General features: G+C 41.5%; 2 protein-coding genes across 24 annotated transcripts in view; one reads left to right on the top strand and one right to left on the bottom strand.

Annotated features, from left to right (window-relative positions):
• The window catches only part of PHTF2 (putative homeodomain transcription factor 2), a 130,874-nt gene extending 122,497 nt beyond the window's left edge, over positions 1 to 8,377 (bottom strand). For 2 of the 7 annotated variants that reach the window (XM_061582137.1, XM_061582143.1), the window contains exon 1: positions 8,147 to 8,377. The gene's annotated coding sequence lies outside the window, so the exon portion shown is untranslated. Of the gene's footprint in view, positions 1 to 7,201; positions 7,343 to 7,722; positions 7,743 to 8,146 lie in introns of those variants that run through there. The other 5 variants (XM_061582141.1, XM_061582140.1, XM_061582142.1 and 2 more) reach the window with 5 other exon arrangements.
• A 387-nt stretch (positions 8,378 to 8,764) lies between these two features.
• Positions 8,765 to 25,470, top strand: part of TMEM60 (transmembrane protein 60) — a 40,610-nt gene continuing 23,904 nt past the window's right edge. For 11 of the 17 annotated variants that reach the window (XR_009757583.1, XR_009757581.1, XR_009757579.1 and 8 more), the window contains exon 1: positions 8,867 to 9,008. Coding sequence is in view for 5 of the 17 variants with exons in the window: in XM_061582148.1 (XP_061438132.1) it covers positions 19,698 to 20,102 (405 nt within the window). In the remaining 12 variants the exon portion in view is untranslated. The other 6 variants (XM_061582146.1, XM_061582147.1, XM_061582148.1 and 3 more) reach the window with 6 other exon arrangements.

Below are 25,470 nucleotides of genomic sequence, written 5' to 3'. Positions count from 1 at the left end.
GCCAACTTGAATTAAGTGCAAATAATTATCTTCTGCAGGAGCTTGCTGTAAGCACTAGCACTAATCAGCTGACCAGCACTTACAGCAAGCTCTGCTGAGATAGACTGCACTCCATAATGCAGCCAAAACCTGCCCAAAGCAGGGTCTGTTGGTCCACCTGACATCACCATGTCGACAGGGTATTGACAGGTGGGCAGCCCCACCCATCTGCCAAAAAGGCCCACAGGGGCAGGGCGGGATCCAGTTAGATCCTGTTCCCCACCTCTGGCTGAGACAAATCCCATTGCTGATTATTTTTACAAGCGTTCTTTTCACAAGCATCACATACGTTACTGTGGCCGTACTCTTTAACCTCTCAGCCAAGCTTTTTCTCATAAAGACCTGACATGAGTGGAGTTTCAGACAGGTTGTTTTGTGGACCTGTATGCATACATGTTTTGCTTCTAGTTAAGCAGCTCATTGAGAACTGAGCCAAGAATACTTGGTATCATGATTGATTTTGGCCCGTTTGCACTTATTTTAAAAAGAATTTCATGTAATAGTTCTTCCTGAACTCCCTTGGGGTCAATTCTAAGTATGTTGGTTGTCTACAGGCAGGGCAAGTGCATGTACAGAACCCAGCTCCTGTCTCCAGGGAATAAATGTCAAACTTGTTTATGACTGGAGATATCAACCAAACCCTTTTGCAAGAACCATTATGCTCGTTCTTCCCAGGAGTTCTTGAAAATATACTTGAAATCTTACTAGTACAATATTTTTAACTACACAGGATGGCTACATTCTGCATCACATGAAAAGTTCAGGGATTACCAAATCCTTTGGGAGGAAGGATGAGATATAAACTGAATAAATACATAAATAAATGATATGGTGATGAGGCAAAAGATAAGCAGTCCCTTTCTCATATTCTGCTTGCAGCACCGGAACTGGGAAATGTGACAAACTCTGAACCACACAGCAAAAGACTATACAGTTATTTTTCCCATGCTAAAGAAAGGAACTACAGCACAGACTTCTCCCAAAGAGGCTTGATCAGGGATAGCCAACATGGTGCCCTCCAGATACTTTGGATTACAACACCCATCAACCCAAGCCAGCATGGCCAATAATAAGAAATGATGGGAGTTGTAGTCTACAACATACGGTGGACATCACACTGGCTACCCCTGGGCTAGATCTTCTCACATTATTAAAACGATGCATGAAGGAGTAATGCTAGGCTACAAATGTAACATGAGAAGGGATCCTTTAGCAGCAACAGAATGTACTCTTTATTTCTTTTTTTAAACAAAGTGAACTGTTATTTAAGAAAACCTTTTAAAAGATATTCTAAATGGCTTGCAATCCATCTCAATGACGTTTAGGTATTCTTGGAAAATAGACTGATATTTCTCTATGATCAGGAATTAAGTTAACTGTGCAACTAATTCTACACCCCAAAGCTCCAATTACAGAGGGACTGGGGACGCTCCCACCTTTTTATGATGACCTCTTAGCTAATGTTTTGGAAGGCTACAGGGAGGGGCATAATTTGGCCCTCTTATCTCTATTCCAGGGTTCTCGTGGCCTCCCTGCCTGGATCTCTCTATCATCTCTCTCTCTCTGTCGCTATATCCATGGCGGAGAAACACTGTCTCATTTCCAGCTGTGCAATGCTTCTCTCTTTTTTCACACTCAGACTGTCTATCATCTAGATCAGTCCAGACCTGAGACCCACCTCTCACTCCCACCCACCAACATGGGACCCATTTTCACTTTTGATTTATACTTAATTGTATTAATAATGCACAATATTAATCCTAAATTTCACAGAGCAATATGCACAGTATTACTTTAGCATTGCTACTAAATGAAAACTGATGAGTTTTAAATTTGATCTTAGCTAAAAGGCCAAGAAGTGTTTGAAAACCAGTGATTTTTTTAAAAAAAACTCATTCACAATTTCAGTAGAACACACAGGTATGTTTGTTTTCCGGATTTCATTCCAGTGCGGAGTGATATTAGAAAGACTAACTCACAACTGATTTCCTACTGCTAAATATTGTTTGTTTGTTTTGAGGTTCACCTTCTTCTGCTTTCTTCCACCTGCTGCTGCTTCCTTTCCTACAGGCATTCAGAACCATTCCATCACACTTCCACGTTCAGAACAAAAACAGCAATTCTCTCTCCACCCTTCTCCATGCACTAAAATCTACACTGTCAAACACACAGAGCTCAGCACACCATTCTTCCCTTGTAGCTAATCAGAACATGAGCTAAAAATCAAAGTGCTGTTGTGCAGTTGGCTGAAGTGGGCATGCGGCTTGAACAGATTACCCTGAAATGGGAAGAGGGAGTATGTGAAGTATTATTTATTTGATTTATATACCACTTATATTTCAACAGAAATCTCTAAGCAGTTTACGTACATCAATAGAAAATTCAATATAAGAAATACAATACAAATATACATTCAAACCAAGCAATACTCCTATTTCTGTTACTATTAATTTCCACATTTAAACAAAATAATTGAACATAAATCTCAAATAATATACATAACCACAAAGCAACTCACATAAAAACAATCAAAATACATCAAGATACAGCAACAACTATAACAATTTCAAAATATATCATCATATAAATCATATTACAATAAGAAACACGTATCATAATAAAGTCACCAAAATCACTCACAATCAACTACACAAACTAATCTAAACATGCACACACCCTCCCCCATACAGTCATTCAACATTCACACTCTCCTTCCAACCAACCACCTTACTTCATCCACTCAATTCTCACTTCACAAAACAAATCAAAAATCAATAATCAAATACAAAAATAAAACCCCAAATCCATGAAATAAAACAATTCAATAGTAACAGAGAAGAATGAAACATTAATTTCAACACATCACTCCTCTGGGACCATACAAACACCCTCTTGGGAGGAGGGAAATGGAACCAGAGCCACTTGAGGCATTTGGAACTTGGGAATTTTACAGAGAGACCATAAATATATCATCTTCTCTGCCCAACAAAGAACCTCTCCCCCCGACCCAGCCCTATGTCAAATTGCAGGGAGTGGGGTCAGGATGAGCATCTCATCAGAAGAACACACCTTAGCCCAGACACTACAAGTAGTGTTACTTTGGTCTGGTCCACAATTGCTTTGCCATAACCCACCTGGTGTGGCCTTGCAACTCACCAGTGGGTCCTGACCCACTGTTTGAAGACCCGTGGTTTAGATCTACCAATGTGATGTCCCAAGGCTGAGTCTCTTTAGCAAGTTGGCTGCCTGCCCGTCTTCTCCTTTGCACTTGGTTTGGTCAGATGTTCCCTCATTTCAGTCAGCCTCCTACTACACCCCAAGTCTAGCTGTATTAGAGTCTAGGTAGACTGGAACTTACTAGCCAAGCAGAACAGCCACATGAACATGAGCCAATTCTTGAACTCCAGCAGAGGAATGAGCTTGGAGTGTGTGTGTCTGGTGAGAGTTCAACTTATATGGCCATCAGGAGCAACACTGAAAAGGGCTGAATACTCTTTGGGCCTATTGGGGCAGTGACAGAACTTCTGCTGCAGAAGAAATGCTTAGAATAAGGATAGGGAACCTGTGGTGATTCAGATGTTGTTAGAATGAACTCCTATCATCCCTAACTATTGGCTATGCTGGCTGGGGCTGAGGGGAGTTGGAGTTCCACAACCTCTGTATGGCCATAGGTTCTCCTAGCTTAAGGCTAGCTGGCCTCTTTCCAGAGTGGGGCATAAAAGCAATTAAATTCCTAAAAGTTCCTTTCAAGAATTAAAGGGATTGTAGTGGGAAAGGCTCCAGCCCAGAACAAAATGGGACCACTTTAAATATTATTTTGGCAGTGTGGTAACAGTCTAGGCACAGATATTGCTTATCAAGGGCTGCCCACAACAAGAATGGTCTATCACTATTATCCTGTACTATCCACCCTATATCTCAGTTGCATAACAACAACAATACTCCCTCCCTAGGAATTCTTTGTTGAATAAGCCCAGCAATTGCAGTGTTTCCCTTTCTAGACTCCACCTCTCATAAGTACACACAACAAGAACAAAAGGGGAAAGGGTTACTACTACTCTCTGTGTGTGTGTGTGTGTGTGTGTGTGTGTGTGTGCGCGCGCATGCGCACGTGCGTGTGAGTGTGAAAAGAGGCACCAAAAATAACACTCATGAGGACATAATTCCCCCATTCAGTGCAGTTAGGAGCTGGTGTGTGGCTTATGAGGACCTGTGGAAGGTGCAGGAAGTGGGGCTTGTGGATTTCATTAAAGGCATCCTTATCCCATACTTCAGCCATTCCCAAACATCCAAAGGAACTTTGGGCTTGTATTTTTGCAACAACATCTCTCAAAGATTTGCTGCTGAGCTGTCTTTCCAAACCAGCTAGCAATATGTTATTTTTGTCCACTATTGAAATTGTTAACAAATCCACTAAGCTTGCCTAAAGTAGTTCTTTGGACCCCAGCCAAGGAATTTAATGCACTCATTCCTTCACTGGGACATTCCCAAAGTAGATCAAGCCCACAAACTAAACTTAACTAAAGGTGAGATACTATGTGCATTTACTTAAAGTAAATCCTATTGAACTCTGTGGGATTTAATTCCAAATAAACAATTATTTATTTATTTAAAATATTTCTATCCCATCCTTCTACCCCACAATGGGGTACTCAAGGCAGCTCACAATGCAGTAGACACTAATAACAAATACAAAAAAAAGATTAAAATAAATAAAAATACATAAGATACAGTTAACAATTCAAGGGAAGTAATATTAAAAGGGGGGACTAAAGAGGTAAAAAGGGGGGGAAATAAAATCAGTGTCCGGCTATACTTTCAGTCCCTCCCAAAGGCTCTCTGGAACAAGATGGTTGTCAGGGAGGGAGCAAAGCAGGCTTCTTGGGGTAGGGTATCCAAAGCCTGAGGGCACAGCTGAAAAGGCCCTCTCCTGCATGCCTGGCAGTCTAATATCTTTCATTTCAGGCACGCACAGGAAAACAGACCTAGATGATCTTAAATCATGGGCAGGTATATATGGGTGTAAGCGATCCCTCCAGTACACTTGTCCAAGCATTGCCCATTTAGGGCTTGCAAGTTCAAAACCAGCACTTTGAATTGGTCAGGGAAACAAGTTGAGAGCCAGTGGAAGAGATAAAGGACAGGGGTAATATGATCCCCATGAACAGAATCATACTATAAAACTTTATCAAGTCTGTTTTGAAGGATGTAACCTCATGGGCTAATGTGGCTAAAGTGCACTGGGTTCTATGGAAAGGATTTCTAAGAAGATGGTTTTGCCAAGTGTTAACTTTAATCACTCTAGACTGAACACTGGGTCAAGTATCCATTTGCAGCTGGGTGCACTAAACACAGTTCTGATGAAAGTGTATAGAGTTTTAACATTTTTTCAACTGAAATGGAATATTTAAATCACTTTGTAACAGCTGCACTTCTATAGCAGCAACTTTAACATACAATTATTCATCTAAACTGCAAATTAACATAACCATATCTTATTTAAATTTATACATTGCCACAAATTATTCATATTTTTCTAGCGATAATAATGTATTGCCTAATATGATTTGATAAGAACAATAAGGACCATATTAAAATTTCACTCCAAAGATAAACTGGACTACAAAGATTTTATATAAGGATTTCTTTAATCACTCTTCGTCTTCCCCACAAAAAGAAGCTGTAGCAGCTTTCAATACAAAAACAGAATTCTAAAGTTAAAATAAAGGCTTGATTTAGAATATAGTATTTTGGTTTTAGAACACCTGACAACAAATAGGTTTTCTGTGAAACAAAGTTTCCAGAAGAGTTAAGGTTTCTCACCAGACACTGGTGAACCAGAAATAACCATGTTAGTAAAGCTCCTTGTAAAGAAAAGCTGCATACAACTAAACTTAGAATTCTGGCATTGAACAATACAGCTAAGAACAGGCCAATCTCAAAGCCACAAATAATGAAATGTGTAGCTTTACAAATGCATTTTAGTCTATTAGTTAGCAATTTTTGCTCAGATATTTCTACCAAAATGCAAGTTACTATAAAAATGCGGATCCAAAAGACTATGCCAATGGTAGTGTTAACTGATCAATTCATTTTGCATTATTCCCAAATGATTTTTCAGAGGATCTTGCCACACATACCACAGCAAATAAAACCGACATCCACTGTAAAGTGGATAAGTACCATCAAGGTTTAATGAGGTGCCTAAGTAACACAAGGCGCCCAAGGCTATTTACAAAGTCATTCCTATTGCAGACAGTAAGTCCTGGCTTTCTAAGCTTACTTGACAAAACACCACCACCACATTGGCCACAAAGCCTAAATGTACAATGTAAATGACAAATAAGTGAATATCAAGGACCTGGGGGTGAGGGAAGAGATAAACTTAGGTTTTTCAGACATTTTGTGTTTCAGAACCCTATGTCTTATTGTCTCATTCTCGACATAGAGGAAATCCAAAGAATATTTTGGATAGAATATTAATAGTGGTTTGGCACATGTTTTCAGCAACGACATTTCAGGTACAAGAATAACAAGAAATGCTTGTGAAATGGGCCACAGAAGCTAAAACCCTTGGATTGGAAGAGACAGACTGTAATAGGCAAGAAAGTGAAAACAACAAGTTTGGTTACATAGATTGTTGAATTTACAAACGAGAGCTATGAATTATTCCTATCCTTTAGACTCCAAGGACTCCAATATATATATATTAAAAACACTCTACTTGCCCAAAAGAGAGATGAAACACTCAACTCATCTTTCTAAAAATTATCATGAGGAGCAAACAATCATCCTGAGAGTCTAAACTTAACACACCTTTACTGAATTATATCTGGACAAAAGAAAATCACCATATTTCACCAACACAAGTCCTACAAGCAACAGATCAAGCATCATCATGTAATAAAGATCACAGTGTATTCATGGTGACAGAAAAGCAAAGTACACATACTGACAAAGCCTCACAAAAATAAGTTACACTGGTAGGAAGTTAACAGGGTCTCAACAACGCCTAATTTCTCTCAGTTGTGAACATCTGAAGACTCTGAAAAAGACCACATCAGTGCATACATAGCACCCCATGTCAAAGGACACAATGGCAGTCAACAAGACTGCCTATATGAATTCTGTATACACACAAACGCATAACTTGAGCTCTCACCTTAATCTTGGGAGTAAGCAGGTTCTGTCAGACAGAGCTATGGCGGTGCCCAATAGAAATCACAAATACTTTACATAAAGTAAGTCAGGAATAAATACTAGGCAGGCATGAGCACAGCAGAGCTGAAAGCTCATGGAAAAACTCAGCTATAATAAGACCATCTTTATACCCCTGGTCATACTGTTCCCCTCCCTTCAGATGCACTCTTGACAGTTCATCACACCCTCCCCCTTTCCTTTCCAATTAGAGCCGCTCATTCTCTCCTGACCTGGTATGAACTCCGTCGACACCACACTGATCGTCCCTCCCCATAACTACACTGAACCCGCAGTCATCTTTTTGTGCACACGCAAGCCCCGCTTGCCCATGTTACTCACACAGAGAGACAGGCACGCGCGGCTGACCCAGACCCCTCGCATCCTCCCCCCCCGCCCCTTTTACTAGCAGACCCGCCTCGCGTTTTCCTCTCCTCCAAGGACAGGCGCTTCTTTCCATCATCTCTCCGCGGCACCCTCTCTCACCACAAGTGGCTGCTGAATATCTGCAACGCCAACGCCCCCCCCCCGGTCGCTCGACATCCTCGCTCTTCCCCTTTTCACTGAGGGAGGCAAGGAATTCTCAATGCCCCCTTCTCGGCGCTAGCGACAACTCTTTCTCTTCTCAAGGGAGGTCTCCGGCTAGCGACCAGGCTTCCTACGCTCCCTCCTTCGCCGTGAAGGTTGATGCCCACTTCTCCGCCTCGCCCATCCAGCCCGAAACACTTTCTCCCCGCCTGTGACCAAGCTTATTCCTTCTCCCGAGAATCTCCTGAGGCGCTTTCCCGCTTCCTTCCCCCCACAACCACCCCCACAGCGCACTGGAAACCTCCCCTGCCTCGCTTCCATCTCCCCGCGCGCTTCAGGCTTGCTCGAACGACGGGGGGGGGGAGGGAGATTCGAATATTACCAGTTATCCGTAAGCACCGCAGGCGGCAGAAGGAGCAGTAGGTGAAGCAAAGCGAAGCCAACAGTCAGCGACTGGAGAAGGGCACGAGACAGCGCGAGAGGCAACAGCTCGCGGCAGGATGTGCACGCGCGCGTTTGAAACAGCAGCGGCAGCAACAGCGCGCTGCCGCGGGAAAGGCTGCACGTCAATCATCGCCCCTCCTTCTCTCTCTCTCTCTCTCTGTGAGGAGGGCGGAGGGAATGCGCGCCGCAGTGACCAAAACTTCAACGTGAGGCAGCAGTTCTGCGTTCTTGATCATCTCAACGTAAACAACTTTCATCATTGGACAACAATCTCTGGGAAGGCGGGGATGAGGCGCTTGATGGAATGAATGTTTCATCCAATGATGAAAAGAAGCCGATACTAAAAATGATTGGCAGCCGTTGAACATTTTTAGCGTGACTGTGATAGGCATCTGTTCCCACGAATGGAGGAAGAGAGAAAATATAGTAAGGGATGCTTTGAAGGAAAATAGCAAAACTATAGCCTGCCCAATGGGCACTTAGCGAAGGCGTGTTCCCAGAGAGGGGGTGGGTGTTCCTAGTTTGTTATTGTAGGAGGTGGGATTTGACTCAGTAAAGCCCAATGTGCTTGGAGCAACGGTATAACAGGCACCTCCTGTAACCGACGATGGTGTTGTACGGGCTGTGACGTATACATTGCCTGTCGATCAAGGTATAGGCCCATCAATATAGCTTAGACGTTAGTTTTGCTTGTCTCGTTGGTTAGCCGAAGGCCTCGAGCGGTGAGTTGTGATGAAGCGGATCGCCAGGGGCCCGTCCTAAGGCAGCGGTTGCTGCGAGGGACGACTGAAGCGTGATTGGTGGGTAATTTGGAATTAAGGGGGGGTTGAGTTATCCTTGGCGGGTGAATAAGTTCAAGCCGGTGATGACTGTGGACTCTCCTCCTGCTCCTTCCGATTTCCCCATTGGTACGTCCCCAAGGGATGTTCATCTCGTTCCCGGTCTCATATTAACTGAACCCACTCAGAGAGATAACAAGGTAGCCTCAGAACAGATGGAATGCTGCAATCTTAAGCCCACTTTCCTGAGAGGAAGCCCCACTGAATTCAAGAGTACTTACTTCTGCGTCGGCATGGCAAGGACTGCCCTGCCTGTGCTCAGTAGAGCTCAGGAGGCATAATCATGAACTTTAAAAAATTGTAAAATTTACAAATCGCTAACGACAGTAGCATAAAAAGTAGAAATGACCATTGAAAGAAAGGCAGATAGCTTCATGCGAATTAACAGCAATTCAGGGAGAGAGCGTCCACTCATGTTCCATCAGGCTTCCTAAAAAGGAAACCAGAATTACTCCCCGCCCTCAAAGAGAGCTGGGCCCTAGTCAGTTGAATGTAGGTCAAGGGTTGGGTGTGGAGAAATATGGATATGACTTTCTATGTTTTGCGCTTTAGAAAAGATTTCTGCGACCTCTGTTGATGTCAGAGTTCAAGGCCTTGTTTCGGTGTTGCAGGCGTCTTCAACAATTGCGGCTTGCGGACGGGACCTGGGGAAGAGAGAAAGATGATCGCGGTTAATATTCGTAGGTGGAGCCTGGGTCAGAGAACCTTGTCTTGAGTGGCATGGGAAACTGCAGACTCTGATTGGCTGGACGTTCTGATTAGTGAAGAAAGGGCAGATCACTGTCTCTGGGGGGAAATAACAGCAGTTGAGCAAGTCCGCTGATAATGGAAATGTGTGGTGAAGACCAGAGATAAATGAGATCTGACCATTAAGCTATTCCTCCCTGGTGTGATAGCTGTACTTTACTAGTGAAGACAGGAGGAAGGGGTGCAGGTTGCTGTGTAAGAGGCTGCCTCTGTGTAAGAGGCTCCCTAAAGTCTTTCCAGAAGATAGTTACACATATGTTTTTAAAAAAAATTAGCTAAACTGTTTAAACATCCAGAAGTACAACTAGAGGAGCTTTGGGGTCAGAGGCAGATTGTAACCGGTAGTTGCACTGGGTTGTAACACAATTTGGCTGAGGAGGACAGCTAAAGAATTTGGCTTCAGGTAAAAGCTTTGTAAAGGCTGGTGTCAGCAACAGTGTCTCTTGAGTCTGTGGCCCTGTTCACACGTTACATTCAACGAGTGCACAGTCCCTGTACCCGGGTACACAAGTAGTTGGGCTGTACACTCGTTCAGTTATTTACATGTAATACTCAACGAGTGTACAGTCTGTGTACCCGGGTACACAAGTAGCTCAGCTGTACACTTGTACAGTTATTCACATGTAACATTCAACGAGTGTACAGTCTCCATTATATACACATTTGCTGCCAGTTAAAGAAAATGGCTTCAATTACACTTATTAAATGCGCCTTGGAAGCAATTCCCTTTCACTGGCAACAAGGCAAGGCATGCTGGGTCTGTTATACTTCCTGAAACTGTTTCCTGTCAAGGGGTACATTGAATAGAAAGAATTTTGGCAGAAACAGGAATGTAGTTTTACTCTTTTCATTTTTCCTGCAGATTCTTAAGTTTTTAAAATCAAAACACCAACTTTTAAAAAGAGAATACCAGCCTGTAACTATCATATTATAGCTATTAAAATATTGTATTTTTCATTGCCTGTTGTTAGAGTATGTATGGTTTTTGATGTACACTTTTATGGAACAATCCTATACATGTCTATACAGTCTTATAGAGATCAATAGGACTTATAGATAAATCTGTGAAAGTGCAGACCTAAATATATTGAATATTTATATATGAAAATATTTTGAGGAGGAGGGGGCTGCAACAAAAACAAGCTGCTTAAAGGAGTATGAACTGAAATGATTCTTCCAACATGGTACACCTGATTCTTTCTTGAGGACATCATGTGCTTTAATACACAAAACTACACTCAAAGTATAAATGTGGGGAAAATTATCAGTTGGGCTTTCCAGCCTGCTGCTCCCACTGTAACATACTCTGTCCCCTGGAAAGCCTTTCCTGGTATTTGGAAAGCTCTGCACTGTGGTTGTGGTTTTTCAGTGGAAATTTTTGTAGCTCAGTATCAAAATGTGATTATCAGTATCTCTTTTTGTGGTCTATGTCATAATGTTTAGCTTTTGGATAGCACTTTAAATGCAGAAAGTAGATCAAAATGTATTGGTGTATCTCAGGATGACTCACAGAAGATCAGTGAGGATTTGGGCTCCTGCTGGGAGGAAGGGTAGGATATAAATCAAATAATAAATAAATAAATGAAATAAACATTACAACCCTATGAGGCAGATTTGCGTTGCCATGAAACCATGTGATGCAGCTACTTCTGACAGGTTTCTAATGGAGGCAGCCATTATGCATTTGACTATCAGGTGTGTCTAATGTTGATGCATGACACTTGACACAGAAGGTAAGAGCTGTACAGAGATTACCAAATCCACATTTTTTTCTTCTCAATTTCTGGATACACGGTAGAAAGGTGACATTGCCTTTTTGTCAATGCCTTCTTTGGCAATGTTTTGAAAAGTCTTACCTCTGCTATTGTAGTTTCATTCTTGCAAGCACTCCTTTGAACCATGCTACAACAACCCTGCAAGTTAGGCCTGTGCCCATACAAATGATTTAGTGCAGGGATGCCCAGAAGATAGACTGTAATCTATTGGTAGATCCCTGGGAGATTTGCAGTCAATTGGCAAGCGCTTCTGGCTTCCAGTAGTTTAACAATAGCAACAAAAGGGCACACACCCGTTTGGAAATTTGACCACTGAAATTAAGAATACTTGTGGAAAGTAGGAATAGATCTATGTGTGGAAAGACTGTGAGCTCATCTCAGTTCCGATAACCCTGTGCTCAGCAACTTCTTAGAGATGCCATGTTCTTTCATACTAGACATGTCTTTTGCAGCTGACTGTAGTTGGTGGCACTTGAGGTTCTAGTAAAACACAGGGTAGATCCCAGATTCTGCAACAACAGTGCTGTCTCAGTAATGGCAGCATTGCCACTCACTGAATGGGGCAAGGTGCCTGCAAGTACAGGGCTGGTGGCACCACCATCCTGCAGCAGGTGGGCACACACCTGCAAGCTTGTGCTGCATTCCACCAAAGTACCCCCAACCTTGCCATTCTGCTCCCCCCCCCATGTATCACTGCTGACATATGCCATCAAATTATTAAAAGAGTCCTGGCTATATTTCTCTCTCTTGACCTTTAGGAGGAAATATAAAGCACACAACAGAATTTACATTACCATTGATTTCAACAGGTTTTAACAGACCAAGGAAGAAAAGTATAGTGGGTGATTTATATTGGATTTATAGAGGTACTGTAGTGTACAGGTTTTGCAAAAGCCAGTGTGGTGTAGTGATAAGAGTACTGGGCTAGGGCCTGGGAGACCTGGCTTCAAATCCTCATTCAGCCATGAAACTCACTAGGTGACTTTTGGGCTAGTCACCTTCTCAGCCTAAGCTACCTCACAGGGCTATTCTGAGGATATATTCGGGAGGTGCAGGACTACGTATGCCACACACAGCTCTTTTCAGGAAAGTTGAGACATAAAGGAAATAAGGCATAAAATAAGATTAAGGCTACAATCCTATGCACAATTACTTGAGAGTAAACTCCATTGAACTGTGAAAGTTACTTTTGATAGACCTGCTTGGGATTATGTTGTTAAGATACAAGGGATAAATATTACCCAAAGTTTCTATTATTTGATAACTATCATTTCTGAGCAATCCTGAAGAGTAGGTGTACTGTTCGTAACAAGCAGCAATAAGAGTCACATGATGACACATCGAACATTTAATAGACATTATAAATTTTATATTTATTGATAAATCATCAAGTATTTAAAGGAAAGGATTGAATTTAGAAGTTAAAGGCTGTAATTCTATGTTCACATTCACTTCAGGAGTAAGCCCCAATAAACTCAGTGGAACTTACTTCTGAATAAACATGGTTTGGACTGCACTGTAACTTCAGATTCCTACGCCTTTCTCTGCACAGTGCTGTGGAGTCGGTATGCCAAACCTTCGACTCCGATTCCGACTCCTCTATTTTTCCACTGTCCGACTCCGACATTTTTCTACTGTCCGACTCTGACTGCACCCAAAATTGCTTCTTGTCAATCAAAATTTATTTGGAAGTCAGAGTCGGTACATTTCTACCGACTCCGACTCCACCCAAAATTGCTCCCAACTCCACCCAAAATTGCTCCCGACTCCACCCAAAATTGCTCACGACTCCAACTCCACAGCCCTGTCTCTGCATCCCCTTTACTAGATTACTGGTACATTTTCCCACCTTCTCTCAAGATAGCAATTTTCACTTGTCTTCTCCCCTGCAGGGCTGTGGAGTTGGAGTCGGAGTCATGGAATCGGAGTCGGGAGCAATTTTGGGTGGAGTCAGTAGAAATGTACCGACTCCGATTCCGACTCCTTCATAAATGGCAAATGTATATTAATTAGTACAGTAGGGCCCCGCTTTACGGTGTTCTGCTTTAAGGTGTTCTGCTGATGCGGTGGCTTTCGTTTTTAATTTAAAAGCTATTTTTTCTCTTTTGCAATGTTTTGCGCCATTTTTGCGTCATTTTCGTGTGACACGGCCCATTAAAGTCAATGGGGTTCTGCTTTACGGCATTTTCTGCTTTATGGTGGGGGTCCGGAACGGAACCCGCCATATAAGCGGGGCCCTACTGTAATAACAAATTTACTGTAGTAAAATGGTAGCACAAGGCATTTCATCACTACCACGTGAATCCAGAGCTTGGAAGTTACTTTTTAAACTACAACCCCCATGAGCCCAATCCCTGGGGCTGATGGGAGTTGTAGTTTAAAAAAGTAACTTTTCCAAGCTCTGGATTCATGTGGTGGTGACGAAATGCCCTGTGCTACCATTTTATTACAGTAAATTTGTTATTACTAGTTAATATACATTTGCCATTTATGAAGGAGTCGGGGTCAGACAATAGAAAAATAGAGGAGTCAGAGTCGAAGGTCTGGCGTACCGACTCCACAGCCCTGCTCCCCCGCGCACCATATCCTGCCTCCTCCCCCCACTATTCTGTGCTTTACAACTGCATCTATGTTACTGATATGCTAGAGTGGAGAAGGGCAACCTATGACCCTCCAGATGTTGTTGAACTCCCATCATCCTTGACCGTTGGCTGTGCTAGCCGGGGTTAATGGGAACTGAAATCTAACAACAGCTGGAGGCCACAGGTTCCCCATCCCCCCAGCTACAGTAAACAACAAGCAAAAGCAGCGTGTTAACCCTGATTTTACTATTTGAAATACACTCAACGTATGCGGTTTCTCATTTTAAACGCTCACTTAAATCATAGCGCCATTGTGACTACAGGATAAAATAGTATTTGCTTCTCCTGGTGTTAACACATTTACTTGGGAGTAAGCACCAATTTATCATAGAAATGGACAATACATTTTTAACAGTAAAATTAATAAAGTGAGCATCTCTAGCCATGTACATGCCTGTCCAGCTGCCCTTGGACTACAAAATATTTTATAAAATAAGAAATATGAAAGGATGCTGCAGAGACCATAAACAGCCCTGGTGGGCCCCAGAACACCTGTGTTGGCAGCGATTCTCCTCTACTGATTCTTTTATATCTGCCACTCTCTGGATTATCATTTGCCCCTCCCCCCACTTCAGTCCTAACTACACAGTTGAGACACGCAAACACACCACACAGATATATTTGCCCTCTTTAAAAGAACACGTCTTCCAGTACAATTGTTTCTCATTCTGATCTCAACAAAATTGAGGAAATGGGTGTATGCACTGTGCATGCAACAGAACAGCATAATATTTTGGGATGGGAGAGGTACCTTCAAAATATATTTTGACCCATCGTTTCCATTCAGTCTTGTAGTAAAATACAGATCAGCAGAATTATTGTGGCATAAATACTCCTGTGGACCAATGCCTTTCCCACCAGTTGATAGTCACACACATGCATATATATCCAAAAAAAAAATTAATAAAGGAAACCCAAAGGCCATGAGATGCAAGACATGTTTAGGATGGCACTGTGATCCTTCGGATGCTGAACTCTCTTTCTCCCCCCTTCCCTCATTTGCTGTGTTTTCCCACTGAACTCTATGGGACTTACTTCAGAGTAGGCCTCTTTGGGTTTGCATTGTGATCCTTCAGATTCTCAAATCTCTCTCCTCCCTCTCTTCTTTTCCCTCAGCTGTTGCACTTTTCCTCAAAATGTTTCCTCTGTAGATCTGGAGTCCTAGTTTTACTTGCCTGAGAGTAAGTTCCATTGAATTCTGTGGGACTTACTTCAGAGTAGGCTTCTTTAGGCTTGCATTAGCATCTTTCAGTTGCTGACCTCTCCCCCTTCCTTCATTTGCCTGTTTTCCCTCACTTACCTGAGAGTAAATCCCACTGAACTCTATGGGACTTACTTCAGAGTAGGCCTCTTTGGGTTTGCACTGTGATCCTTCAGCTGCTGAACTCTCTCTTTTCCCTTCTTCCCTCATTTGCTGTGCTTTCCCTCATTTACCTGGGAGTAAGCCCCACTGAACTCTGGGGACTTACTTCAGATTAAGCCTCTTTAGGATTACATTGCCATCCCTCCATTGCTGAACTCCCTTTCCCTTTTCCCTCTTTGCTGAGCTTTCCCCCCTCCCTCTTGGCTGAGCTTTCCCTCAGACTTTTTGTCTATTTTTTTTCCCTGGCTGGATTCCATTCCTTTCATTTCCTTGCCCCTTCTCACCTCCTCTGACCTCCCCTGAAACTAACAAGTCAGTTTTAGCCAGTTCCACAACTCTGTCAACTGGGCTTTATTCCTAGCTCTGCTCAAGGTTCCCGCTCCACAGATTGAGCCAAGTGTTTTCTGAAGGCAAGAGAACTCCTGGGGCTCTGAAGATCCTTGGAATCGTTTATCTCACTTCTGGTTGACAGCAGGAGAGGCTCTCCAGAACTCAAGTTTATTCAGGGGACAGCTACACGTGGTGACTAGAAAAATCACCACGTGTAGAATCTTTCTCACGAGCAGCTGTACACAGGTACAGGCAACTTGTACCTGGGTACAGAGTAACATGAGAACACCCCCTATAGAAACTCTCATCAAGCATCAATAAGACCTCAAAATAAATAGCATTCCCTTAATGTACAAAATATCACTTTAAGAAACGGTCTTAGTTAATAATTCATTCCCTTTCCAGGGTTGGTGTCAGTCTTATGTCTAAGTCTATTATACCAAGCTACTATGAGTTTTTTAAAGGATTTTAAGGAAATGGGTGGCAGCAGGGAAAAGTCATGTTGAGGAACTCTTGAGTTATTATGGCTGGGAAGTCTATAGCTCCTGAAATATAAAAATTAAAGAAATGTCTAAACTCATTTTTAAAAAGTGGGACTAATGGAACCAAGTGCTGGTTTTGGTGTACAAAGCCCTATATAGCTTGGGACCAGGATACTTTAAAGATCATCTTACCTCTTCTATACTCAGTTGAACACTGTGCTCTGTAGGTGAGGGCCTCCTGCAGATACCATCTTATCAGGAGGTCCATTCTGCACAACACAGAAGTGGACCTTTAGTGTTGTGGTAACTATCCTTTGGAATACCCTCTCCTTAAATATTAGACAGATGCCATCTCTGTTATCTTTTTGGCACCTACTGAAGATCTTCCTCTTTCAACAAGCCTTGTAAGTTGAGACCTTATCCCAGTCTGTGTCTGTTTTGAATTATTTTTAAAGATCTTTTAAAAGATTTTTTAAAAAGATGTTTTGTTTTTAAGATGTTTGTTATTTTAGTATCCTGTGGGGGCCCCAGTGTGTAAGATTACAAAAGTGCATATTCAGGATCCCTTAATAATTAAGGAATAACCAATCTATGCTAAGTGATCCAGAGTATGCAGTCTTAACTTGAGGAGTGGCTTGCTAAGATGGTCCGTCATTTTTGCAAGCAGCCCAGCAAGCAGATTGCCATTGTCTTGGAAATCATGCACATGATTATTGCTTGCAATAGCAAAATCTCTTAAGTGGAATATTTTGGCATAAATAATAATTGTGACTTCATTAATTTTGTATGCTGTTTTACGATGTCTGGATGCTAATGCATTGTACAAAGAAAAAAGCTGGATGTACTATGATTTATGAATAAATGTTTTTGTTTTAGTGGTGGTGACAGCAAATTGGAAAGTCTTACATAAAAGGTGTGTCTGATATCACTTCAGTCCACCATCAAGTTTTATCAGAATCCTCATCCAGAGAAAAATGTGGATGGGAAAATTCTCCCACATTGAAAGTAATGTGGGATATATGCTGAGTTGAAGTCATGCAACTAACTTGATGTAATACTAGCATGCAATGAATAACTTGATTTGCTGGTAGGTTCCAAAATATAACTGATAAACTGATAAAGTGCAATGTGTTTAGGCTGCACTCCTAAGCATATTTTACTTCTGAGCAACATGGTTAGGAACAGACAGTTACAGTGAATTGTTACATATATATCCCACCTTTCCTCCAAGGAGCTCAAGGTGGTGTTCATGGTTCTCCTCAATTTTAACCTCACAACAATCCTGTGAGGTAGGTTAGGTCACCCAGCAAACTTCATGGCTGAGTGGGGATTTATATATATAAATCCATTTCATCTGAGAGCTTCCAGCTTCCCACTATAAATTCCAAGGATCTTCAGAGCCCCAGGAGTTCTCTTGCCTTCAGAAAACACTTGGTGAGTTCTTCACTCAGATGAGTTTAGAGGCCTTCTCGTCCTTGGAAGCCTTCTGAGATCTGTTTATTTAAGCAGTCTTGCCTGGCCATTAATCTCTCTACCATCAGGGGTATAAGTAGCCTCTCCCTTTCTTCAGTTAACCCTTTCTATCCTTGACTCACCACTGAGGTTGCTAACCCAGAATTGCTGCCTTTTTCTTCCTTGTGATAAGTCACTCAGCAAAGTTTGCATATAGCCCAGCTCTTTACTCTTTTTGTTTTCTGCAGTTCCTTCTCCATCTTTGCTTCCTCCCTGATTGAAACTCCCTGTAAATGTGCCACCTGCCAGACCTTTTATCCTTTGGCTGGTTGAGCATCTCTCCTTCTTCAGTGGGGCTGTCCTGCCCAGCCTCTTCTGACGTTTGGTTCCTTCTTTCTGTTCCTTTAACTTTTTTCTATTATATTTTTCATCATCTGTACAACAGGACCAGAGACATCTTTCTCCTCCAAAAATTGGATTTAAGAGCCTATGAAGACCTGAGGGAAGGTAACAAATTCTGAAAACAAGTAATAGCAGGAGGAAACAAGGTTGTAAGGAAGTTGTCTGCCTTTCTGCTTGATCATTTAAGAGCAGTCCACTTAAACTGGTCAAACAGCCAAGTCCTCTTCTGCAGTGAATTGTGGTTGTATTAGAGAGCTCTGAATCCTTAACAGTTGTTTCAGAACTCTCATCACACTACCGTTCCCACTTCTTTGGTTGAAGCCATCAGTTAAACTGGTATAAAGCTATTATATAATTTTGTGGTGCAGATATGCCTCAAGGCTACAATCAATAATTAAGTCTCCTGCTCAAGCCCAAGTAAATGAATAGGAGCTAGTGAAATTCCCTGGTGGATTGTACCAACATTGTAGCCAGATGAACATTTTCTGTTATATGTAACATTTTTATTACTGCTATGATTAAGATGCCAGACTACATAATTTATTTATTTACAACACTTATATACTGCTTTATAGCTCCAAGAGGCTCAACGGCTTGCTAAAGATTCTCAAAATAAAATTGCATTGAAATCTATCTATTGAAAACACTTTTATCATATTTCATTTTTTAAAAAAATATTTGATTTATATCCCATCTTTCCTCCCAGTAGGAGCCCAGGGCTGCAAACAAAAGCACTAAAAAGCACTCTGAAACATCATAAAAACTGACTTTAAAATATATTACAACAAAATATATTTAAAAACATATTAAAATGAAATATCTTTAAAAACATATTTTTTAAAAACATCTTAAAAGCAATTCCAACACAGATGTAGACTGGGGTAAGATCTCTACTTAAAATGCTTTTCCCAAGATGTTTCACAAAGATATAAAAACAAAACAATAATATAAACTTTAAAATAAGAATACTGTAACGTCCACAGCACCAGAAGAATTTGCAAAACTGAGTATCGGTAGTCAAGAAATGCTTGGGTAAACAAATAGGTTATTAGCAAGCACCTGAAACCCATTGTAGTTGGTGCTTGCCTTGTTCCTTAAGCTGGCCACCACCATAGAAAAGGCCCTTCTTCTGTTTACTGCAAGATGGACTTCAGAACCACAAGGGTCTCATACAAAGATCTTAATGAGTGGGCACGTCCATGCGAGGGAAGGTGTTTGTTCAAGTACCCTGGTCCCAAGTTGTTTGGGGCTTTGTAAGTCAATAACAAAACCTTCAACTTGGCTTCTGTTTTTTTAAAAGCTTCAAGTTGGATGAACCTTTGTTTATAAACCTAAATCAATATTGTGTCTTTTTTGCTACCCTTAGTAATATCACCCCAATCCATTTTGTTTTTGTTCTGCTTTATCCTAGGGATCATCTTTTCTACTCTTACCAACCACCTACTAAAGCTGTTTAAATGAGAATGTCTTTGGCACAGAGAGTGCTGCTCACATGGCTCTTCACGTTGCTTTTCCTGATCATGTTAGTGTTGAAACTGGATGAAAAGGCGCCATGGAACTGGTTTCTAATATTTATCCCAGTTTGGATATTTGATACTATTCTTCTAGTTATGATCATTGTGAAAATGGCTCGCCGTTGTAAGTCTGGCTATGACCCACGCAATGGCTCCCGGCACCTCAAGAAGAAGGCCTGGTACATTGCAGCAATGTTGCTTAAGCTGGCCTTCTGCCTTGCCCTCTGTGCAAAATTGGAACAACTTGCTGTAATGAAGCTAGCTTATGTCTTTATTCCCTTTTGGGCATTGCTCATTGGAGGGATAATAGAACTTGGATACAACATCTTCTATGTACGAAGGGAATAACTTGTCCATAAACTGAGTTTATCCTTTCATTAGCCAGCATCACATTCCTGAACAGTATTAGCTTGCTGTAAGCTTATAGCACCCCAAGGAGCTACAAAGACAGCCATATGTTGACATTCTTTATGCTGTTGGACTAGATTCTTCAATGTGTGGAGCACAGCTATCTGATTTCCATGTAAATATTGTAAATAAAACATAATCTTTTCCAAGTATTTGTTCTATTTATGCTTCTGTATGTGTGAGGTATGTGTCTAATGAGTTTGAGTCACTACAGGATAAAACTTGCCATTGCACAAAGGCAAATTGGAATGGTTGCAATTATTTCTGAAAAAGGCTAGGCACAGGTGGCCAACTTCTGCATTCTTGGCAGCCATGACAGTTAGCCGAGGGCACGAAAGTATATTTTTGTACACAAACTGGATCTCGTCATAGATAATTATGGTCTGTAATACAGTTAGCACTAAGAGGAACAGAAGAACATAAGTTACAGAGCACGTGTTGGATCGTTGAATGCAAAATCTGAAATTTAAATTGGGAAATCTCCTTCCAAATAAAACATTGCAGACAACATTTTTACCACACCTATATTAACATTTTTTGTAGGGGCCAATTTGCTTTGGATCATGCTTGTGGGCTATCTACTGGTGACTACTAATCTATAGTACTTGCAGAAGCCAATTGCTAAGATGTTTGTTTGCCATTTTCTGTAACGTGATTGAACAGAAGTGAATTGACAGGTGTGTTACAAAACTAATATTGATGCAATGCAAAAATGAACATGTTCAGGGATCAGGAGTTCAGATATCAAGGCAAATATAAAACAATGGGACTATGCTAATTCTTGTTATTTGAGCAAATTTTATCTGTGAGCCTGAAAAAACAAGTACAAGGAGGGCAAAAATGTGTCTCCTTTCAATAACAGGGAATAAGCTCATAATTAGTTTGTTGTTATGTGCCTCCAAGTCAACTATGACCTATGGCAACCCTATGAATCAGTGACCTCCAAGAACATCTGTCATGAACCACCCTGTTCAGATCTTGTAAGTTCAGGTCTGTGGCTTCCTTTATGGAATCAATCCAACTCTTGTTTGGCCTTCCTCTTTTTCTACTCCCTTCTGTTTTTACCAGCATTATTATCTTTTCTAATGAATCATGTCTTCTCATTATGTGTCCAAAGTATGATAACCTCAGTTTCATCATTTTCGCTACTAGTGATAGTTCTGGTTCAACATTTATTCAATACCTTTCTGCTCTCTAGACTGCAGTTATTGTACTTGTTTGCCCAAGATCCCTCCATGTGCTTTTTTTCAACAGCTGTTATTTTTTAAGAAGGAAGTACATACTGGTTTCTTCTGTGTTTTGGGGAAGGGGCTCTAAATTAACCTACTTATTGGAAATGTTATGTGAATTTGAAGCACACACTCCCGAGTGTTACTGAACAGTAGATGGGATTCATAAAGATCAAATAAAGCTACTGTACTATCAAATAATTCTAAGCTATTGTACTTTAGAAGTTCAGTAGAGTTCTGTTCAAAAGTTAGATATGGTGCAAGCTAGAGAATAGGAAGAATGTGTATCAATATGAAGAATATGTTTCTTTTAATAAATGTGATGCATGTTTACAAAGGCGGCAGTATTTATTTGCAGCTCCAAATACAAATGAAAATGTATGTTAAAGTGTGAATGGGTGAAGGTTTTGAGTCAGTCTTGCTTTTAAACTAAAATAGTGTATACCACTTCACTTTATGCTCTAATATCAATTATACTCTATCTCAGGGATCACCAACCCGTCACCTGAGAGTGCAGTGGCACCCTATGAATGCCTTCAGTGGTGCTCCCAGAAAGTTGCCCAGAATCTGTTTTTTCTTTTTTTTTCTTTTTTTTTTTAAAGTCTCTAGCCCTCCTAGAAAGAAAGATATGGAGCAAAATGTATAGGTACCTTTCCAAGCAATTTCTGTGAAATAAGCTAGCCTGGCTGCTCCTTCCTGTCAGTATTGTTAGCCAATGAGTAAAGTCAGAGTTGTGATTGATGTGAGTTGTTTAGACACCAGGCAATAGGAATCCCTGGGGTCCTAAAGAGCTGCTGTATTGCCCTTCCTCTTAGTGCACTTTTCCTGCTTCTGGTCTTTTTTCTTGGTCCTTGGAATTTCCAGTTTGTCATCCCTTTTTCCATAGAAACCAAGATGCATCTTTCCTATACTGGGATTTTCTGAGGTCAGGGAATGCCTAGGTTCTTTTTTGCAAATACAACTACACAATAAATGTGGCTGAATGTTAAAGAGTCCCTCTTCCCACAAAAGGCAAATAAGAAAACTTTGCAAAGAAACTTAGGTATGTCTCTGGCTTTGCAAGAGCTAAAGACCAGGGACTCATTAAGAAGTCGCTATAGTTAACCTCCAGTGCAATGGCATATACCGTCTACTCTGACATAAATCTTTGTATTTACATTCAGGTAAATGGGCATAGGATGGCTGCTTAAGATTTAGTTTGAGGAAAAACTGGGTTCTTGTGCCTTTAACAGCTGTATGGCAGGCAGAAATTCAACAGGCAAGCCTTTTCTCATAAAGTACAATTATGGGAAGAAATCACCATGGCTGTTTATTATGCCATGCCCCCCATGGCAGCCATTTTGTGACTGGTGCCCCCAGCATTCTCTCAAAATTTGAAATGTACCCTCTGGTCCAAAAAGGTTGACAACCCCTGTTCTAGCCAATAGCCACCTTTGAGGGGCTCTTAAGGTTCAAATGTAGCGATAAATATAAATGCTTAGTGTGAGATGTTCACAAGCATTTGCCTTTCCCATTTTCCCCAATCCCTCACCTTCCAAATGTGAACCCATTGGGCATTAAACTTCTATATAAGCTCAACTAAAACCAAAGTTAGGAATCACAAAGTCTACCATCCTAATTTGATTCTCCTTTGTCATATTGCAAGGTGCTTCCTTGTTGAAGAAGAAAAGAACTGGGTCAAGGGAGGAGAGAGAAGAACACGGCTAGAAACTATCATTGCCCTTTTTAGAGGAACATAAACTGCAAGCACAGTAAACGCACACTATCATGCATCACAGAATTGCCTATATGTGGTGGGCGCACCATGTGGAAGAGGAAACTACAACTTCTGAACCAGCCCCTGGCTTTCATACACAGAACAGCTTACTTCCAAGTGCTTGGATCATAGCCTCAGGGTGGTTGGGAAGTGAGTTAAACAAGAATAACACAGTTGCTACCTCCTAAAATGTACTAGAATCCAGGTGCATCTCCAACTTGAAGATACTCTTGCTTTTACAAAAAAAGGGATGGCAACCCAAAGCTTAGATTTTGCCGTGCTTTTCTTTATAGTGATCCTCTCTTTTTTGCTTATATTGCTTTTGGGCCTTGTGACCAGTTTTTTTTTTACCCCTTCAGGAAGATCTGGATTTTAAAAAAACCCTTACAGTGTCTAAAGAAAGAACTGGATGTATCCACACTATTGAAATATCATCTGTCACCCACAAATCCCTAGTGATTTGCACACATAGGAAATTAGGGAGACCACAGTTTAATGTATTCAAACTTGGCGTGTGCCATTTTAAGCACACATTTTTTAGATGCAATTGGTTGTATTCAGAGTTGGTCAAGCACAATTCTGTTCATGCAGTATGGCTTTCTCACTGCAGTCTCATGTCCCCCAACCCTCTGGAAAAACCTAAAACAGGATGCAGTGGAAGTGGAGAGACCTGGCAAGAATTGGATAGTGGTAACTTACACAAGCAGAGCTCCCACTTTCACAAGCAGCCTTCACTTAATTTTCACCCCTCCCACTGTAACTAAGGGTGGTGTGTCAACCACAACTCTTCCTAAACAGAGACCACAGTTACACACATCCTGGTAACCTCCAGCCTCTATTGCTCCAATCCATTATACGTGGAGTTGCTTTTGAAGACTTGTTGGCACCTTCCGTTAGCTCAGAATACAGCTACTCGGGTGTCTGCCAAGTGGGAACAGATCTGCCAATGTTAGTCAATAGTCAATTTATTTATATACTGCATTTTCCACAAATAGTCAGTGCTCAAAGCGGTTTACATAAACAAACAGTCCAAATACTGTAACATAACAATACATACTAAAAAGAATCACTACAACACTAAAAAAATCCATATAGTACACATCAAAATCTAAATGAGCATAACGCTCAACAATAAAGCTCACGCCAAACTATCCAAAAGCAATCTCTTCTAATGCTCCACGCCTTCTGCCTCATCCCAAAAGGCACGAAAGTCTTCTGGAAGCAGCTACCTTATGCAGGCTCCTAGGACCGGAGGGTGGGGCAAGGCAGGTGGAAACAGCCATGCCAATGGCAAACATGTCTCTCTCTCCTCATGTTTAAACAGCTGCATGGCTGGCTTGTATATTTCAGAGCACAATTCAAACTACTGGTGCCTGCCCTTAAAACCCTCTATAACTTAGAACCCAGACACCTGAAGGACCATCTTTTCCACATGTATTTGTGTGTTAAGATCTGTGCTGGAGACCCTTCACCAATGGTGGAGCAGGAATGCGGAGGGAGCACAACCATGGTGCTCTTTTGTTGTTGTTGTTGTTTACAGCGGCAATAATGTCATCTGCTAGAGTGGTATTTGCCAGTGTTTAAAACTTGGAGGAATGGAGGACATGTCTGGCCTGGCCTATGAGCTCAGATGATGACTGGTCCAAGGTCACAGAGTGAACTCCTTGGGTGATCAGGGATGTGAATCCAGGTCTCCTCAAAGTGCAACATGCTGTCTAGTATACCACTCTTTGGCTGACACCCATTATTCTATGATTGATCCTACTAATAAATTTGTGTATTATGCTATGTATTGCTACTGTGTGTGTGAGAGAGAGAGAGATGGCAACCTCTGGGCCTCCAGCTGTTGCTGGACTACAGTTTCAATCATACATAACCACAGGCCATACTGGCTGGAGCTGATGGGGTCCAGCAACATCTGGAGAGACACAAGTTATCCACCTCTGATGTAATAGATCAACACAGCTGCCTATATTTTGAACCACCCTTGGTGCTGGGGCTATGGACTCTCTTTAGGTGCACAGCTACAAGAGTTATCATGTGGAGTTCCTGCCAATCAAAATTTACCACTATACCACTGCCCTTCTCTGTGTGCCCCAAAATTTTGAAGTTAAGCTGGTGGCAATCATAGGGGAAGGAACCTGGTAGGGAACACTCTCCACAAGATGCCGACCTTGCACGACTTCTGGTCCTTGTATCACCAGGCAAGCCTCTTTAATATTTTCCCAAATGTGTTGTTTTTAGCCATTGTCCTTGGTGTATTCTATTCAAATTCCATTGCAGCTGTTTTTATAGCTGGGGTTATTTTGTTGTATTGTTAAAT

This window comes from Rhineura floridana, chromosome 8 (assembly GCF_030035675.1).
Source record: "Rhineura floridana isolate rRhiFlo1 chromosome 8, rRhiFlo1.hap2, whole genome shotgun sequence".
Classification (NCBI taxonomy): domain Eukaryota; kingdom Metazoa; phylum Chordata; class Lepidosauria; order Squamata; family Rhineuridae; genus Rhineura; species Rhineura floridana.
The sequence above is the reverse complement of the archived record's forward strand: the minus strand, read 5'-3'. Positions and strand labels throughout refer to the sequence as shown.